General features: G+C 52.3%; 1 protein-coding gene across 2 annotated transcripts in view; it reads left to right on the top strand.

Annotated features, from left to right (window-relative positions):
• CTSE (cathepsin E) overlaps positions 1-11,194 on the top strand; it is a 287,701-nt gene extending 276,507 nt beyond the window's left edge. For both annotated transcript variants that reach the window (XM_069632601.1, XM_069632602.1), the window contains one exon: positions 11,005-11,194. In XM_069632601.1, coding sequence (XP_069488702.1) covers positions 11,005-11,154 — 150 coding nt within the window. In that variant the 3' untranslated portion in view covers positions 11,155-11,194. The remainder of the gene's footprint in view (positions 1-11,004) is intronic.
• Positions 11,195-20,241: the final 9,047 nt, after the last annotated feature.

The following is a 20,241-nucleotide window of genomic DNA, read 5'->3' as shown; positions in this document are numbered from 1 at the left end:
AGGACACAAGACGGTTCTTGACAAGCGATTCGCCGAGGTCAGGGCCTACGGGAAGGACCCCGACGAGGCAGATGTGGACAGCAACGGGGGAAACGGTGAGGAACGGCAGATAGGCAAAGAGCCGGTGGACTCTACCGTCGCAAGCATTGCCTCCACCGACGGACAGGTCGGAGTACATCTTGGTAGTCTTGCACACTCTGTGCACAGAAATAAGGACAAGGTTGCCCTTGCCTCCGGTGGACGATCCAGCGGCGACTGGACCGTCGGAGAGCCCACCATCCAAGTGAAGGCAGATCCGTCCTCCCCTGCCCTTTCATCCTTCACCTCCATCCTCTCCACCGAGGGACGAGACAAAGACGGCGACGACGGGGACGGACGACGGCGGCAACGACGGAACTGGTCTCCCATCGCCCCCACCCCGGGCTTCTCCTCCCGACAAAATTGGCTCCTTTCACACCATGATCGCAAGGGCCTCAGAGCTTTTCAGCTGTGCCGCAAAGAGCAGAAGAAGGAGGGATTCCTTTACCAATGACGGGAGGCCAAGAGGAAGACTGTGCTCTCGGTCTCGTTGTTGACCGACATCTGGGACGAGGGGCTGGCCCTCCTGAAGAACCCATCCTGGGCCCTGGCGAAGAGGGACCAGTAGGAGAAGAAGTACTGGGTCCCAGACTCTGCACCAATGTGCCTCAGAGCGCAGCCGTCCCCGGACTCATTGGTCTCTGCAGTGACGAACAAGAAATCGGCTGGGCAATGGCGTCAACTTCCACTCACCCCACCGGATGGCGAGGGGAAGAAGCTGGACACTATGGGACGTCGGGTCATCTCGTCGGCGGTGACAACCATTAAGGTGGCCAACTCTCTCGTTATCGTGGCCCGCTACGATAGGGAGCTGTGGTTTAAAATCGCCCCCCTCTTGTACTTCCTCCCAGACGACAAGAGGGCGGAAGCCCTTGAAATATTGCAAGAAGGTGAGGTGGCTTCGGTCCACGCAATCACAGTGGCCATGGACATCGCTGACACCGGCTTCCTCCAGATGGGCAACAGCCTTTGCCTTCACCGGCGGGGCTGGCTCAGGGCCACTGACTTCCATCAAGACAAGAGTACTGGACATGCCCTTCGATGGGAACAACTTGTTTGGCAAGGCAGTAGACGAGTCGCTGATTGCCATCAAAGCAGACACCGAGATGGCCCATGCGTTGGGCACACTCCATCAATGACGGCCGTCCTTTTGGTCCTCCGGAGGCAAGTCACAAGGTGCCTCCAAAGGATTCGGTGGCAGCTCTTCCTCATACCATCAGGAGGCCCGTTCTTCGTCGCAGGAAGCCTACAGAGGCCGCAACAAGGCCGGCTGACATCGTCGTCGCCAAGGGGACCAAGGTGGTAAGGCCTCGGGGAAGCAGGACTGAACCGGCCGTGACATCGGGCCCCCACCAGAGCACCCCGGTGGGAGGCCGCTGGCGAACTTCGTCGGCGCATGGAAATCCATCTCCACTGACGGTTGGCTGCTGGACGCCCTGGCCCACGGGCACACTTTGTAGTTCCAAAGGAAGTATCCCTGTTTTCCACCCGTGGCCAGAAAACCACATTCCTCAACTACTTCTAGAGGTACGAGCAATGCTAAAGAAGGGCGCGACAGAGCTCATCCCTAAGAGGCTCTGGGGCCCCGGAGTATACTTACGGTACTTCCTCATTCGAAAGAAGACCGGCGGCTGTCGGCACATCCTAGATCTCCACCGCCTCAACAAATACATAAATCCCAGAAATTCTGGATGGTCACCCTTCAGCACGTGCTGGGACAGCTGGAAGAAGGGGACTTACTGTCGTCGCTGGACCTGGAGGATGCCTACTTCCACATCCCCATTCACAAGGGGCACCGAACGTTTCTGCGCTTCGTGGTCCAAGGATGGCACTAACAGTTAAGGGCCCTCCCCTTTGGTTTGAAGTCGGGCCCCAAAGGTCTTCACCAAGTGCCTGGCACCGGTGGCGGCGCGGCTTCGCCTGCAGGGGATCCACGTCTACCCCTATCTGGACGATTGGCTCATACGGGCGAAGTCAAAGGAACCCGCTGTCGAACACACGACGAGGACGGTCCGCCTGCTCACAGAACTGGGGTTCTCGATAAACTATGCAAAGTCCTGTTTGGAGCCATCACAGGACGCCCAGTTCCTGGGAGCCAGACTCAACATGGTGGCGCGCCAAGCCGCACCATCGGAAGGACAGGATAAAGGCCATCCTGGGCAAGGTACAGTTGCTGTTGACCATGAAGTTTGCCAAGGTGAGATCCATCAAGTCCCTGCTCTGCATGCTGTTGTCATGCATCTACCTCGTTCGGCTGTGCAGAGTGCGGATGCGGCCGCTGCAGGGGTTCCTCGACGGCTGTTGGGTACAGACGACGGGCTGCTTCGAGGACAAGATCGCCCTCAACGAGACCTTCCGTCGGGCGATTCTATGGTGGGGGTCCGTGCACATCTGGTGGCGGGCACAAACTTCCAGACCCCGGCGCATCAGGAGACGATGACAATGGATGCCTCCCTGGAGTGATGGGGCACGCACACCGGAAATCTCCATGCAAGATGCCTTTAGCTCCCGGAGGAGAAGTCGTTGCACATCAACTTCCTGGAGCTCCAGGCCGTGTTTTAGGCCCTCAGGTCATTCCACCCATCCCTCAGGGGCAAGGTGGTGCAGGTCTTCACCGACAACACCACGATGATGTTCTACATTCAGAAGCAGGGGGGCACCAGAACCCCTGCTCTCTCCAAGGAAGCGCAGGACCTATGGTACTGGGCCGTCACCCAAAGGATGTTCCTGGTACCCTTTCATCTGGCAGGAGTGAAGAACACTGTCACTGACTCACTCAACAGGGAGCTGCGCTCTTGCCACGAGTGGGAACTTTGGCAGGATCAGGTGGACCTCCTGTTTAGACGATGGTGCAAATCCCCAGATCGATCTATTTGCGATGGCGACGAACACCAAGTGCCAGAGGTTCGCCAGCAGGTTTCCCCAGCCGGGGAGCATGGGGGATGCATTCTCCTTCCCCTAGGACGCCCTGTTTCTCTATGCATTCCCACCATTGCCGTTGCTCCTACGACTCATCAGTCAACTCAGACGGATGATCCTCGTCGCACTGGTGTGGCCAAGGCAGATATGGTACCCGGACCTTCTGGACATGTCAGCGTCCCCTCCAGTCAAGCTTCCGACGGATGCAGATCTTCTCACCAGGGAAGGAGGCGTGATCCTGCACCACGACCCATCGTTGCTGAACTTGCAGGCCTGGCTCCTGCAGCGCTAGAGTTCAGAGGATATGGGATCCTGGTGGACTGCAAGGAGGTACTTGCCAAGGCTAGGGATTCTTCGACTCTTAAGTGCTATGGACATAAATTAAAGAGGTTCACCGTCTGGTGCCGTGCACAGAAGATAAACCCTCTATGAATTACGGCCCCTCAAGTGCTGCCATACTTGCTGTCACTGGCCAAGGCGGGGCTCACGCACGCCTCTATCAAGATCCATCTAGCGGCTATCTCCCGCTACACCAGAACTCCCAGACGATCATTGCTGTGGTTGCATCGCCTGGTTAAGGAGTTCATGAAAGGACTTTTCCGCTCGTTCCCGCCGGTGAAGGCTATGGCCCCAGCGTGGGAGCTCAATGTGGTGCTGACTAGACTCATGCGTCCCCTGTTCAAGCCTCTGCATTCGGAATCCTCTTAAATTCCTGTCGTGGAAGACGGCATTCCTGGTGGCCATCACCTCCGCACGATGAATGGGAGAGATCCAGCCCCTCTCCTGTAAGCCTCCGTACTTGACTTTCCACACAACGAGGGTCGTGCTGAAGACGCACCCCTCCTTCATGCCCAAGGTGCCGTAGGAATTCCATCTCAACGAGCCCTTGGTGTTACCTGTTTTCTTCCTGTCACCTTCGTCGCCGGCTGAGAGGACTTTGCACTCGCTGGATGTGGCTAGAGCACTGAAGTTCTACATGGACCGCACAAAGAGTTTTCGGAAGACGTCACAGCTGTTTGTGAACTTTGGCCCTGTGAACCAGGAGAAGGCCCTCTCCAAGGCCTCCATTTCCAGGTGACTCTCCGGCTGCATCACGCACTGTCACCGGTTGGCAAACCGACCGTTGCCTGGCCGTCTGAGAGCCCATTCGACCAGAGGGATTGCTGCAACTACGGCGTTCCTGTCTGGTGTGCCCCTGCTGGACATCTGCAGGGCTGCTATGTGGAGGTCAACGCATGCCTTCACAAAATTCTACTGCGTCGACCGGGATTCCAGGGAGGAGTCCAGAGTCAGCCAAGTAGTGCTGCGCAACCTATTCGCTTGAAGGTGAGCCTGATGGGGAGTTAAGGGATGTTTAATGTTGAGTTGTTGAAATGCTTAATGTTGAGCCTTGCCACCTCCCGTGGTTGTGCATGTGTGTACATACATGTATTCTTGTATTCATGAGCATGTGAATCCATGCCAGACCCCATGCAGGAGAAGGAACAAGTTACTTACCTGTAACTGTTGTTCTCCAGCATGGGTCTGACACAGATTCACATGTGAACCCTCCCGCCTACCCCTCTGCGGCTCTTCTCTTGGTCCTACTGCCACTTTACGTGTTACCAAATCTGAAGATGGCTGCCAGAGGAGGAGCTTAGGTAGAGGGCAGTCATTGGCTGGGGGCAGTATGACCCAGAGACCAGTGATTGGTTGTTAGGAGAAAGACAGTTCAGAAACGAAACTGAAACTGATTTTTTCTTTACCGAGGGTTCCCAGCCTGAAAATGGGGAATATTCATGAGCATGTGAGTCCATGCCAGACCCATGCTGGAGAATAACAGTTACAGGTAAGTAACTTGTTCCTTAGTATCTGTTCCTAGGGTACTTCATCTGCATTTGCACCCCAGGGCCAAACACTTCCTAGCCAGATCAGAAGCAAGAGCAAGGCAAACTCCCCCAGTACAACGAAAGATGATTTAAGCCCAGACTATGGAAATACTTTGGATGTCACGTCAAGAGTTAACACCCCTAATTTCAAGTATCATCTACTGCTATTATGATATCTTAAAAAGAGGTTGCACGTGTGATTGTCTGCTTTCTTGATGTTTTTCTGCAGGTACAATCGTTTTTCTACAGAGATGTTGGGCCTCATTACGAGGTTGCCGGTAAGCGAAAAATGATGCCGGTAAAGGATTACCGGCATCGCTTACTCCTCCGGCGTATTATGACCCGGCAACCCGCTATTAGCGGCACCCTAAATAACGGTGCCCCTAATAGCGGCATGGGCGCGTACACGTGCCCCTTTGGGGAGCAAGTACCGGCATGCCGGTAGGAAAACATCCCAACCCCCGCAGACATGCAGATACTGGTATTGCGAAGCCGGTAATCACGGGCTGCACAATGCCGGCCATACAGGCATCGCGGACCACCCGCAAACAGCAATCAGGAAACAAGCCAACTGCCACAGGTACACACAATCCCCACAGGTGGAGTCAATGGAGGCTGGCCCAGTATAAAATGAGCACACCCATACACAACACCCCTTCCAACACCAAAATGCTACCACTAGCTGTTGCAATCATGGCGCTGGAGGACATGCCTATACTGCTACAACTACAGCAACAACACCAACTACAACAACAACTACAGCCACAAGCAGCACAGAGGAGACACAGGAGGAAAAGGAGGGTGAGGCAGGCCCAGCAATTACCACCAGCGCAGCCAGCAGTGCCTCGTAGGCAGCCAACAATCCCTCGCACCAGACCCAGCCCATTCAACCTAACCCCCGAGCAGATCCACACCCTGTACCGGTTGGACCGGGACACCATCACCACCATAGTGGACATGATACACAACGACATTGCCAGCCTCATAGAAATACGCACTGCCATCCCCCCGCTACTAAAGGTGGTGTCTGTGCTCCACTTCCTGGCCACAGGCACCTATCAACACACCGTGGGCCAGCTGCATGGCATTTCACAACCACTTTTTTCACGCATGCTGACCCAAGTGCTGGATGCCCTGCTGAAGCACGCTAGCACCCACATATCCCTACCACAGACTGCCCAGGAGATAGCCTAGCAGGCATGCCCAATTGTGTTGGTGCCCTGGACTGCACCCATGTGGAATTGGTAGTCCCCCATGCCATAGAGGTGGTGTACCGCAATCGCAAGCAATACCACTCCATCAATGTGCAAATGGTGTGTGACTCCAGCAAGATCATCACACATTGCTGCACCCGATTTCCTGGATCAACACATGACGACATGGTACTGCACACCTCCACGCTACCCCATCGCATGGAGCGACATGCTGGACCACGTGCCTGGCTGCTTGGTGAGTTGCACAACTGGCCCATGGCAGTGCTTTGGGGTACTGATGTGTAGGGAGGCATACTCCACCTGGTTGGGAAAGGTGAGGGGGATGCATACTCAACCTGGTTGTGAAAGGGGGGTGGGGTGCATACTCCACCTGGTTGGGAAAGGGGGGATGCATACTCCACCTGGGTGGCATTTGTCGGTGATTGGAGAATGCATGCAGAGCTAAACACTCCAGACCTGAACCTCTCAAACGGAACATGACACATCACTGGCACAAATTAAACTAATAATGCATATCGATGACAACAAATAAGAGGCACAACCAGGCCATCATGGTGATGGCAAGCAATGCATGACTGTACAGGATGCCAACTGTGCCAATGTGGCTTGTGTGACTATCCATAGTGTAGAGTAAACTGCTTGAATGGGAGGCTAAACATTGTCGTACTACCCCAGTACATCTGCCTCAGTATGCATTATTTCACCCTGCATCATCTATTGAACGCCATCCAGACTACCACACCTCATAACAGTATAGAAAGCATCTAGGTGACATTTTTGCATACATACAGGGACATGTGCATGTCCACACCTTATAGCAGCTGCCATGACTGTGCTTCCTGAAGGTGGCAGCTCAGAGGGACACACACTTATTTGTGTTTGCTTGCAGGAGATGGAGGATACCCCATGAGGCCGTGGCTACTTACCCCTGTGCGGAACCCGCAAAACAGCCATGAAGAGGAGTACAATCATATGTACACCCGCACCCGTGTTGTGATTGAGCAGACCTTTGGCCTGTTGAAGGCACGTTTCCGCTGCCTAAGCAGGTCTGGTGGGGCACTCCGATATAGGCCTGAGAAGGTGGCAAAGATCACCATGGCCTGTGTCATGCTGCACAACATGTGCGTCCGGAGAAATGTACCACTGCCACTTGACAGTGACATGCATGCCCCGGGTGAGGATGATGAGGATGGAGACGGAGGTGAAGTCTCCCCCCTGCCACAACGTGATGCACGGTATGGCCATGCTGTACGCCCAGCACTAATTCACGAATACTTCTGAACAACAGGGACTATGATAGACATGTGTCAGTGACACACTGATCCATGTGGACATGCACACTTGGATTGTATGGAGTTGGCCACTGAACACCATCACACATTAAATGGATATGCACAAAATGAACAGCCATTGATTTTTTTTGGCACACAACTGGTGTATTTTTCCAAACAGAGAAAAATGTGCACACTCCCCCCCAACCCCCAGTGAACTCCCTAACCCACCCTACAGACCCCCAAAACCCCCAGTGAACTCCCTAACCCACCCTACAGACCCCAAAAACCCACAGTGAACTCCCTAACTCACCTTACAAACCCCAAATGACCCCAAATGTACTCCAAGAAATAGTTACCTTCACCCACAACCATGTGTCCCACTCCCATTGTCTGGGCACTCTACTTCCTGGCCTTTTTGTTGTCCGGTGGTGGCATCTCCAAGTGCCGTGAACTCCTCCGGGTCATCCGCACAGGGCTTGCGGGGACAGAGGATGCAGGTGTTGTAGCAGTGGATGGGCCTCATTACGACCCTGGCGGAAAGTTACCGCCAGGGCCGTGACTTTACCGCCATGGTGCTAACTACGTTAACACCATGGCGGTAAGGGGATTTACCGCCCCATTCCGACCTTGGCGGGGCGGTAAATCCCCAATCCCCATTTACCCTTCCCCATTCCCATTTTTGCCCCATAGGGCATAATGGGAGTGGGGAAGGCGTTAATTACGCCACCGTAAATTACGGTGGCGTAATTAACACCAAGTTCCCTTACCGCCATGGATTTTTACACCCGCTAAAAGCAGGTGTAAAATCCGCCATGGCGGAAAGGGAACTCGTGATTGGCGGTAAGGGGTCGGCGCAGCTAACGATGGCGCTAACCCCTTACCGCCAGGGTCGTAATGAGGCCCGATGTGTCCGAGGCAGGTTCCACGCCTGCTCCAAGGCGTGGCCGCTGCATATGAAGCAGGATGGAGGTTAGGACTTGGGTGACTGCCCCCAGACAGTCCCTCATTAGGACAGCCAACGCATTCACGGCAGCAGTGTTCGCAGCAATGGCCGCTGTGGTCCCCGCAATGGCAGTAGCAATGGCCCTCCTAGTGTCCTCCCCATCGGCAATATACTGCCGCATGAGGTCCAGCATTGACTCCTGTCGTGCCTCCACCCTCGACAGGCGTGCCTCCAAGGTGTTGGTGGGAGCTGGAGTGGTAGGAGCTGGGGTGGTGGAAGCTGGAGTGGTGGTAGCTGGAGTGGTGGTAGCTGGAGTGGTGGATGGTGCATGCACGGGGCCTACATCCTGTGTTCTGTCCTCCTCGAAGGGGCACACGTCCAAATCACTGAGGTCGGAGTTATGGAGGCAGGGATCGTCACTGCTGTAGGCCTCCATATGGGGTGGGGCGGTGGGCAGGGGGCTTGGGGTGGGTGTAGTAGACACAACTGTGACACCCTTGGGGTCCACATTGGCATCCACAACGTCCACGGTGGTTGGTGGCGCAGGAAGGGACACCGCTCCATCTGTTGTGGGTGTGTGCTGCTGGTCCTGATATGTGTGGGCCACACTGGCAGCGGATGGTGTCTGCTGGCTTTCCACAGGGTCAGGAACACTGCCTGTGGGTCTGGACTGTTTATCTGGCTGGGGGGTGGTGGTGGCGGTGGCCCTTGTCCTGTGGCGTGTTGTAGATGCCCTTGCGCTCCTCTCCTGACTGGCATCTTCCTCATCAGTGATGGTGTCACATTCCAGCGACATACAATTGTGCTGTTCTGTATTCATACATTCATGCATCCATGTTTTACAGGTGTGTGGCACTTGGTGTTCTGAGGGGGCATATTGGCAATCAACGCATGGCAGGTGGCATGCCATTGATATGGGGTTTGTGTGTTGGGTTACATGGGCACGGTCCTGGTATGTTGCCTGCGTGTTGGTTATGGGATTGGCACTCAGCATGCATTTCTGTGTGGCACGGTTTGGGCCGAAATCTTGACTTGGATATGTTGATGTGGGTGTAGGGACATGCATTGCCTTGCCTAGGGCCTCATTACGACCCTGGCGTTAACCATGGCGCTATTAGCGCCATGGTTGACGCCGGTAAATTACCAACTCCGCCATGGTGAATGGCGGAATTACCGCCCCATTCCAAGGTTGGCGGGGTGGTAATTCCCCATTCACCATTGGCCCTTCCCCATTCCCATTTTTGCCCCCATAGGGCTCAATGGGAATGGGGAAGGCGCTAATTACGGCACCGTAAATCATGGTGCCGTAATTAGCTCCTAGGTCCCTTTGCGGGTTGGTTTTTTAACGCCTGCTAAAAGCAGGCATTAAAGTGCAACCCGCAAGGGGACCTCGTAATCAGGCGTTAAGGGTTTAACGGCGCCGACACCTTTTACGGCGCCGTTAACCCCTTAACGCCTGGGTTGTAATGAGGCCCCTAGTCTCACTTCCATGTCACTTGTGCTACGTCATGGTTTCCCCTACATGGGTGTGCAGGGTCACTCACCTCTTTATGGGGATGATGCTGCACCCATCTCCATCTCTCCAAATCCCTCTATTGACTCAGGATCAATAGATGTGCTGGCAGTCTCCTCCCGGGGCATCAGCTTAGCAGGTGAGTGGGGACCCCCGCCTGTTGGCATGGCCACCCTCCTGTTGCTTGACAGGATGTTTCTCACCCTCAAGCAGAGGTCATCCCACCTCTTGCGGCAGTCACGCACAGTACGTGGGGTGGTCCCCACGGCTGACACCTTCCGGGCAACCTCCTGCCAGATTTCCTTTCTCCTCATCTGGGCTTCGCGCTTCATGTCAGTGCCTTTCATTATGTCTGCATGTGCAGCCAGAGTGTCCGCAAGTATATTGAGCTCTGCGTCAGAGAAAAGCTGTTTCCGATGCCGGGGGGTCGTCTTCCGGGTGGCCTTGGGCATTCTCAGGGTTTTCCAACACAGCACAACACAAAAAGACTGGTGGTTAGGGAGGATGGCAATAGATTGTGTTTTTAAAGATGGCCGCCGGCCCATTTCCAGTTGCTGCATGATGACATTATTTCCGGGTCCGGTTTTGTGAACCCGGTATTAGCATGGTGGTATTACCGGCCCGGTATTTAGGGGTTGCTCCAAGGCAGTGCCGGTATCGGCGGGTCCCGTGATACCGCTATCGGGGGGTTGTAGGGCCTTTTGCGGCATGCCGGTATTGCCATTACCAGCATGGGGGTTCGCGCATGCTCGTGCACTCGTAATCACCCGCTATTAGCAGGTTCATACGAGCACGGACCCGCTCTTACCGGCATGCCGGTAATCAGCCCGTTTTTACCGGCCTACTCGTAATGAGACCCGTTCTGTTTAATTGTCCAATTGTTAAGGGACTGGAACCTATTCTATGTAAATATTGTCTTTGCCCAGTTTCATCGTTAACCACAATTTTAGGGATAAATAACCAGCTAATTTATTAATCTGCCTATCAATTCTCAGAACTCTCTAAAATTGCCAATAGTTAAAGCCACTTTACTGCAAATATAGGATTGGCATTGTCATGCAATTCTTTTGAGCAAAATGATTAAAAAATATACTGCTGCACATAAATGGAGGCCTGTCATCTCTGATTAACCATTTAATAGCATATTGTCCACTTCATTAATTCTCTGTGTTCTGCTTCCCCCCACGCCCTTTAGGAGCTACCAGACGAGATGAATTTTCAGGGTCTCGACATGCCACCCCCAGATGGCCCGGTCTGGATCTTCGGAGATGTTTTTATTGGACAATTTTACTCCGTCTTTGACTGCGGAAACCACAGAGTGGGGCTAGTGCCTGCTGTGCCATAGAGAAAAGTGATCAGATGCAGAAATAAACTCAAGAAACCTTTACTGTTGCAGCGTGTGATTGTGGAAACACATCATTGGGGGTAGATGATGCTACAGGCCTCGTAAAGATAGCAATGGTGTCATTGGAAACAGGCCGCGATGCGAGATATTGACCCACCACTAAAGGAAATGCACTTAATCGATCAATTAATAAAATGGAAGACTGTCAGACGCCTTCAATCTACTGGTGAAAAAAGCAAGTGGAGCTGGCCAGGAGCTCCAGATGCCACAGCTGGGAGGGGAAAGTGGCCCCACAGTTTAGATGTCCATCCCTAGGGCCAGGAGCTCCAGATGCCACAGCTGGGAGGGAAAAGTGGCCCCACAGTTTAGATGTCCATCCCTAGGGCCAGGAGCATCTGATGCCACAGCTGGGAGGGGAAAGTGGCCCCACGGATTAGATGTCCATCCCTAGGGCCAGGAGCTCCTGAAGCCACAGCTGGGAGGGGAAAGTGGTCCCACGGTTTAGATGTCCATCTCTAGGGCCAGGAGCTCCTGAAGCCACAGCTGGGAGCGGAAAGTGGCCCCACAGTTTAGATGTCCATCTCTAGGGCCAGGAGCTCCTGAAGCCACAGCTGGGAGGGGAAAGTGGCACCACGGTTTAGATGTCCATCACTAGGGCCGGGAGCTCCTGAAGCCAAAGCTAGGAGGGGAAGGTGGTCCCACGGTTTAGATGTCCATCACTAGGGCCAGGAGCTCCTGAAGCCACAGCTGGGAGGGGAAAGTGGTCCCACGGTTTAGATGTCCATCACTGTTAGGAAAGATTTCTTAATTGTGGGTAATTTTCCTTCCATGTGGCAACCCCTAAACTTTTGGCTGTTGTTTCACCATGATCTAGACTTTGGCAGAGAAGTCAGTACCGGGAAACGTTGTTTTCCGTAGCTTCTTTATCATATTGCAGCTTTCGCGCAACATGGCACAAAAGGACACTGTAAGCTAAGTTACTGCTCTCTTGGGTCTCTAGTCTTCTACAGGCCCTATATACTCTCTTTGGATTGTAAATGAACGGTGCAAGTGAATCATGGACGGGATTGGTGGCAGCAATCGTTTCTTGTGTTTTTGAGCTCCTTTTGACGTTTTAAGCGCGTTTCTCGCGCTTAGCCCAAAATGGTGGCCTGGCTCCCAAAATGGCCAGACCACGAGGCTCTTTATCCTGTCCGCTGACTGTCTTGCCCCCTTCACCTCCCCCAGGTCGAGCCGACCCGGGGCCTTCCTTATTTGGGCATGTACTTTCCCGCGAAACACAGATGCTTTCGCGGGCTTCTACAGGCCTGGTGTGTGCCTCCAGGATGGGGGCTGGGATGTCTAGTCCCAATACACATCCTGGGCGCCAGAGAGTATAGGGTGGTGTGAATGCCTGAGACCCCCGTGGTCCGTGATAAGGTCCACAGATGGTGTGAGTGTTTTATGAGCGGATCTCCCATTGGGTCCCCTCCGTTTTGGCGCGAAGGGAACCGTGGATAAGAGGGGGCTGGAAACGCCACTACCATGTCGATCTCCTGAGTTCTCACGAACAAAGGAATACAGGAGCCAAGTATCCTGCAACCACGAGGCTGAACCGAGGAATCGCTGGTGACCCGCTGAAGGACTGCTCCTCTGCACTGCTGTTGCTTTGTGAAACTATTTCTACCTCTGATCGAACAAGAAGGCCTGTACTGGTACTTCGACCCTTGGAATAGTGGGAACAACTATTCTCGGCATCTTCACCATCTCCTGCACGTATGCCTTCGGAAGTGTCTCTGGGCCATCCAGCAGACTGACCAGCCTACCCAGGAGCCTTGCTCTGTAACCGCTGTCAGGTTGTGTTGTATTACGAGTCCTTGTCACTCTCACACGATTCGTACACTTGGCATTCCCAGGTCTGAAGTGAGTAGTGTACATTGGGCTGAAATACACACGGCCGCTCCGTTGCCCTGCTGTGGTAACAAACTGTGCGGGTTCACTGCGTTTGGGACATCCTCAACTCAACTTATGCTGCTGCGGAATCTACACGACGCCGAGACGTCCCCTGTTAGTATCTGAACCTGCCAGCACTGAAACTGACGCGGAGAAGCCTGGTTCTGCTTGCATCGGGGACCGGTGAGTAGCATCGCTAGGAACTGGTCGCCCTCCTGCAGGAGCCCATAGCTTTTCCCCACTGTGTCTAACAGCACGCCTTTCCGTACTTGCTCTCTGCTTCTGCCCACAGTGGAAGCTGCGCTTGAGTCGCGGAGCTCTGTTCATCTTCATTTGTTCACCGAACTAAACTGCCTGATTCCCTCGAAGAGACTCCCCTTTTTGCCCGTTGGCACTAGCGTGTGCAGGTACTTTTGAGCACAAGGCTCCACTCTTCATAGGGCTTGGACTTCCTTTTAGTTAGGTGCCTCTGAAGGCGGACTGGGTCTAATTATTATTCGCACTGCCTGTTTTCCTCCCCAACTAGGTGGTCTACATATTTCGTGCGTCTAACTCGTTAGACTCGTTTGTATTTGTATATATATTGTATTGGTTTGGTATGTGTTGGTTTACTTGAGTTTTATTGTGATTTCTCGCTACGGTCAATGTTACAAAGGCCTTGTAATAAATGTGTATATATTTTTAATATAACACCTGCTTGGAGTAATTTGTAAGTGTCCTTGCTTTGTGTGCTCATTGCGGGCTTTCAGTCACCCTCACCCCTCTTGAGACCTAGTCTTGACCGCCGCGATCGCTACCCTGATTGGTCTGGCTTGCCCAGAGGTTACCCTGTTCCAAGAAACTAGGCTGGCCTTCTGAACCTCTGCCCCTCCAGGACCGAGTTCAGAAATCCGTCTTAACAAATTGGTGTACAGCGGTGGGATACGACTGAAGGTATCCAGTGTTGCGCACGAGCGAGGGCATTTCAAGTTATTCCTACCAGGTCACGTAGTTAATTGTCATAGTATAACTTTTAAAAGGCCATAGTCCTATCTAACAGTATGGAAACAAATACCTTGTTAACTTTAAATGCTTCTAAATCCGAAACATTGAAAAAGATGTGTACGGAGAGAGGTGTCTCCTCTCAAGGCACCAAATTGGATATGATCCAAAGAATCGTGGCATGGCAAGAAGCGCAGCTTGACACTATAACTTCTGAGGACAGTGCGGAAGGAGGTGGGGCTGCTCTCACTGGTAGAACCGACGGTTTTGCCGCTGCACTGATCCACCGCGACCACGAGGAAAGGGAGGATTAGATGTCTAATGTTTCCTCTGCCAGTGTCGATGGGGAGGCCATGCTTGAATTCAAGAAGCAAGAGCTGCGATTTAGGCAGAAGGAGCTTGAGTTCAACATAACCAAACAAAGAATCGAACAGGCCGAAAAACAGAAAGACAGGGATCATCAGTTGGAACTGGCCAAGCTTCAGATTGCAAATGGATCCAAGGGTCCTGGACATGGGTCCGGGGCCTCCTCTCCTCCAAGGTTTCCAAAAGATCTGCTCAGTGTGTATGAGGAAAAGAATGACATTATGGACTGGCTGAATACGTTTGAGAATGCATGTGAAGTTCAACAAGTTGACAATGCTGATAAGATTGCCTGGTTACTCAGCAGACTGCCTCATTCTGGCTGTAGTGCCATTATGGAAATGTCGAAGGCTGAGCGAGCGGATTTCGCAATGTTAAAGCAAACTCTCATTTTAATGTTTGGAAAGACTCCTGCACAATATTTAAAACGATTCACAGAGTATAAGAAAAAAGAAGGTAGTACTTGGGTATCTTATGTAACCGAATCCTTAAAAAACTTGACTGGCTGGGTCGAAGGTTATAAGGTTTCTACCTTGGAAGGCATGATAAGTCTTGTTATGCTAGAACATATTTTTGCATCTTCTTCCCCGGAGCTTAAGCAGCATTTGGCCGATTCAAAGGAGATAGATCCTAAGAAGCTGGCCATTGCCGCAGATTTATGGGTGTCACTTCGAGTGTCCCATAAGGACAAAACTCATCCTGGTAAGCAGGAGGAAGGGAAAAAGTCCAAAGATAAGGAGGGTGGAGAATCTGGTAAATCTTCTTCTCAAAAGGGCCACAAAAAGAAAAATAAGGGTAAGACACAAGGGAACTCACAGGGTAGTGGAGGTCAGCCTCCGAAACAGAACTCTGGTTACAGTAAGTCTCCCTATGTAAACAGACCCAATGGATCTTGTTTTGCTTGTGGAGCTGCTGACCACGTGAAGGGGGATCCCCGGTGTAAGGTTAAACCTTTGGGAGTCCACTCTGCTAATCTGGCCTTCTCCTCCTAGGAGGAAGAAGAGATTACAGGAGCATCCTTCTCCTCAGACTCCTTCCCCAGCTGAGGTAGTTTTAGTTTCCCTGGGTTCCTAGGAGCCTAAAGTCACAGAGGCTTATGCTAGGATTCCAGATAATACCAAGCACTACTTTAAAGACAGTGTGCTGATCAATGGAGTGGATACTCCAGCTCTTAGGGATAGTGGGTGCAGTCGAACTGTAGTGGATTCTACCTTGGTAGACTCAGAGGAAGTTGCCAGAGCTACTCTGATGCCCACTAAGTTGGCTGGCGGCCCACCTCGCATGTTCCCAGTAATACCTGTAAATCTTACTTTAAATGGTACAGCAGTCAGGATTCCAGTGAGCATTCAGAGAAACGTCCCAGGAAAGGTCTTGTTAGGCAATGATCTCAGGGCTTTAGGGCTCGTAGGAGACACTGCGACAGACCCTGCACACGGTCTCAAACACGGGCAGCATTGGCCAAGACCAATACGCCACCCCAGCCGAAGGGGAAACCCAAGGCGAAAGGAGTAAGCAAGTCAAGACGAGGGAAAGAGAGCATTCCCCCGAACTCGCCCACCACTGCGGTGGAGGAAGTTGTTCAATCGCCCGGGCCTGACGAGGAGGTGGCGATGCCTGAAGTATTTGACCCCAACGACCATCCGGAACTAAAAGACTTGTTAGTAGAAGGTGGTCCTGACAGGGAAGAATTCAGTAAAGGCCAACGTGAGTGCCCATCTCTGGAAGGCCTAAGGAGACAGGCCTGCTCCCAGCTTCAGGGTGAACCTCCTGGGACGCATCGGATTTATTGGGAAGATGGACTCCTGTATAGTGAGCCCACAGAGTCTACGGAAGGAGACCATAGGAGGTTGGTGGTTCCCCTTCCTGTAAGACCCTTCCTCCTGCAGTTGGCGCATGAAGTACCCCTTGCTGGTCACCTTGGCATTAAGAGGACCAAACAAAGGTTATCCATGCACTTCTACTGGCCCAAGATGGGGGTGCAAGTAGAAAGTCACTGCAGGAGTTGTGCCTCCTGCCAGTTATCTGGTAAGAGTGGCTCAACAATCCAAGCTCCATTGGTACCACTCCCAGTAGTGGGAATACCAATCGAAAGGGTAGGGATCGACATCGTTGGTCCCCTTGACCCGCAGACATCCTCAGGCAATAGGTTTATCTTGGTGCTGGTTGACTATGCTACCAGATATCCTGAGGCCATCCCATTGAAAACTGTAACTGCCAAGTCAGTTGCAAAAGCGTTACTTGGCATCTTTACTAGGGTAGGCTTCCCTAAAGAAGTTCGGTCTGACAGAGGCAGCAACTTTATGTCAAAGTATATGCAGGCTATGTGGAAAGAATGTGGGGTCACCTACAAGTTCTCTTCTGCGTACCACCCCCAGACCAATGGGCTGGTGGAACGTTTCAATAGAACGTTAAAGAGCATGATTGGGGCTCTGGAAGAACCTCAGAGAAGAAAATGGGATCTTCTTTTACCATGCTTACTGTTTGCCTACCAAGAGTTACCACAGGAGGGTGTTGGCTTCAGCCCCTTCGAACTTCTGTTTGGTCATCCTGTACGGGGACCCTTAGCCATAGTCAAAGAGGGATGAGAGATGCCCACTCCCGATTATGTGCTGGGGCTCAGAAAACGGATGGTACTTCTGATGGGCTTGGCTAGTGATAAATTAAAGGCAGGACAAGCGCTGGTGAAACATTGGTACGACCGGAAAGCTTCCCTCATCAACTTTACACCTGGTCAGCAAGTCCTGATCATGAATCCCATAAGGCCTCAAGCTTTACAGGACAAATGGTCAGGCCCTTACACAGTGGTGGAGCCCCTGGGTGAGGTTAACTATTTAGTGGACCTTGGAAGGCCTGGACAGGCTCCAAAAGTGTTCTACGTAAATAGGCTTAAGGCTTTCGTCCCAAGAGTCGAAATCGCAGCACTGCTACTGGCTTCAGATGTTGAGGAAGAGGAGTCTGAACCTCTCCCCGACCTGTTCCAAAGCGGTCCTCCATATAGCTCCTTTGAGGGTGTCCAAGTGGCCCCTCACCTGACTTCTAATCAGCAGGCTGAGGTGAAAAGTTTGCTTAGGCAGTTTTCCCCCATTTTCACAGTCGCCTGGTTTGACACCTTGGTGCAAACATAACATAGACACAGGAGACAGTGTACCTACCAAAAGTAGGGGATACAGGATGTCAGACAAAGTACGGTCTTACATTAAGACCGAGGTCAACAAGATGTTAGACCTTGGGGTGATTGAACCCTCTAGTAGTCCTTGGTCCAGCCCTGTGGTTTTGGTTCCAAAGGCAGGCACTTCTGAATTGAGGTTCTGCGTGGATTACAGGGCTCTGAATGCTGTCACCAAGACAGATGTACACCCCTTGCCTCGAACAGATGAGCTGGTGGATACTTTGGGTGCCTCCAAGTACCTCAGCACGTTTGACCTCACTGCTGGCTATTGACAAATGGCTTTAGCAGAACATGCCAAGGGGAAGACAGCGTTTTCTACTCCAGACGGCCTTTACCAATTCAGGGTAATGCCGTTCGGGTTGAAAAATGCACCTGCCACTTTCCAGAGGCTTGTGAATCATGTGTTGAATGGGTTGGATGAATTCTGTCTTGCATATCTGGACGATATAGCAGTTTTCAGTGCCACCTGGGAAGACCATGTGAAACACCTCGGGATTGTGCTCCAGGCTCTTCAGAAAGCACACTTGACCATAAAGGATAGTAAATGCCAGATTGGACAAGGCTCAGTGGTTTACCTTGGACATGAAGTAGGTAGAGGGAGGATACAGTCTCTTCCCAGTAAAGTACAAGCAGTACAAGACTGGCCTACCCCCACTACACAGACCCAAGTGAGAGCCTTCTTAGGACTCACAGGGTATTACCGCAACTTCGTGGCAGACTATGGCACCATAGCTGCCCCTCTGACTGCCCTCACCACTCCGAAGAAACCCAAGAAGGTAACTTGGACCGACGAGTGTGAGAAGGCCTTCAATGGCTTAAAAGACTCCTTGTGCCAGGCCCCTGTCCTCAGGGCCCCTGATTATCAAAGACCTTTTATTGTGCAGACGGACGCCTCTGACACTGGGATAGGAGCTGTACTATCGCAAGTAGATGAGAAGGGTAAGGAACACCCTATTGGTTTTATTAGTCGCAAGCTTAAGGACAGAGAGCTCAGATGGTCCACAGTGGAGAAAGAATGTTTCTCTGTTGTGTGGGCACTACGGAAGCTGAGGCCCTACCTCTATGGGACCCACTTCACTGTGCAAACTGACCATAAGCCCTTAAAGTGGCTAATGAACATGAAGGGAGAGAATCCAAAGTTGCTTAGGTGGTCCATAAGTCTACAAGGCTTCGACTTCACTATTGAGCATAGGCCAGGTGTCCAACATAGCAATGCTGATGGGTTGTCCAGAATGTTTAACCGACCTGAACACGAGACTCATCCAGGGGTGGATTAGTTCCTCCTGTCCATAGTCTGGGAGGGGCGAGTGTTAGGAAAGATTTCTTAATTGTGGGTAATTTTCCTTCCATGTGGCAACCCCTAAACTTTTTGCTGTTGTTTTCACCATGATCTAGACAGCCTTCTAGCAGCCTTCGGCCGCACTCCTCTGGGCTTTCGCTCCATTCTTATAGGGAAACTGACATGCCCTTAAGACAGTCAGTACCAGGAAACGTTGGTTTCCGTAGTTTCTTTATCATGTTGCAGCTTTCGAGCAACATGGCACAAGAGGGCACTGTAAGCTAAGTTACTGCTCTATTGGGTCTCTAGTCTTCTACAGGCCCTAGATACTCTCTTTGGATTGTAAATGAACGGTGCGAGTGAATCACGGACGGGTTTGGTGGCAGCGATCGTTTCTTGTGTTTTTGAGCTCCTTTTGGCATTTTAAGCGCGTTTCTCGCGCTTAGCCCAAAATGGTGGCCTGGCTCCCAAAATGGCCAGACCATGAGGCTCTTTGTCCTGTTCGCTGACCGTCTTGCCCCCTTCACCTCCCACAGGTCGAGCCGACCCGGGGCCTTCCTTATTTGGGCATGTACTTTCCCGCGAAACACAGATGCTTTCGCTGGCTTCTACAGGCCTGCTGTGTGCCTCCAGGATGGGGGCTGGGATGTCTGGTCCCAATACACATCCTGGGCGCCAGAGAGTCTAGGGTGGTGTGAATGCCTGGGACCCCCGTGGTCCGTGATAAGGTCCACAGATGGTGTGAGTGTTTTATGAGCGGATCTCCCATTGGGTCCCCTCCGTTTTGGCACGAAGGGAACCGTGGATAAGAGGGGGCTGGAAACGCCACTACCATGTCGATCTCCTGAGTTCTCACGAACAAAGGAATATACAGGAGCCAAGCATCCTGCAACCACGAGGCTGAACCGAGGAATCGCTGGTGACCCACTGAAGGACTGCTCCTCTGCACTGCTGTCGCTTTGTGAAACTCTTTCTACCTCTGAGCGAACGAGAAGGCCTGTACTGGTACTTCGACCCTTGCAATAGTGGGAATAACTATTCTCGGCATCTTCACCATCTCCTGCACGTAAGCCTTCGGAAGTGTCTCTGGGCCATCCAGCAGAAGGACCAGCCTACCCAGGAGCCTTGCTCTGTAACCGCCGTCAGGTTGTGTTGTATTACGAGTCCTTGTCACTCTCACACGATTCGTCCACTTGGCATTCCCAGGTCTGAAGTGAGTAGTGTACATTGGGCTGAAATACACACAGCCGCTCCGTTGCCCTGCTGTGGTAACAAACTGTGCGGGTTCACTGCGTTTGGGAAATGCTCAACTCAACTTCTGCTACTGCGGAATCTACACGATGCCGAGACGTCCACTGTTCCT

This window comes from Ambystoma mexicanum, chromosome 13 (assembly GCF_040938575.1).
Source record: "Ambystoma mexicanum isolate Mex_15411 chromosome 13, UKY_AmexF1_1, whole genome shotgun sequence".
Lineage (NCBI taxonomy): Eukaryota > Metazoa > Chordata > Amphibia > Caudata > Ambystomatidae > Ambystoma > Ambystoma mexicanum.
Note: the sequence above shows the minus strand (reverse complement) of the source record. Positions and strands in the feature narration are given on the sequence as shown.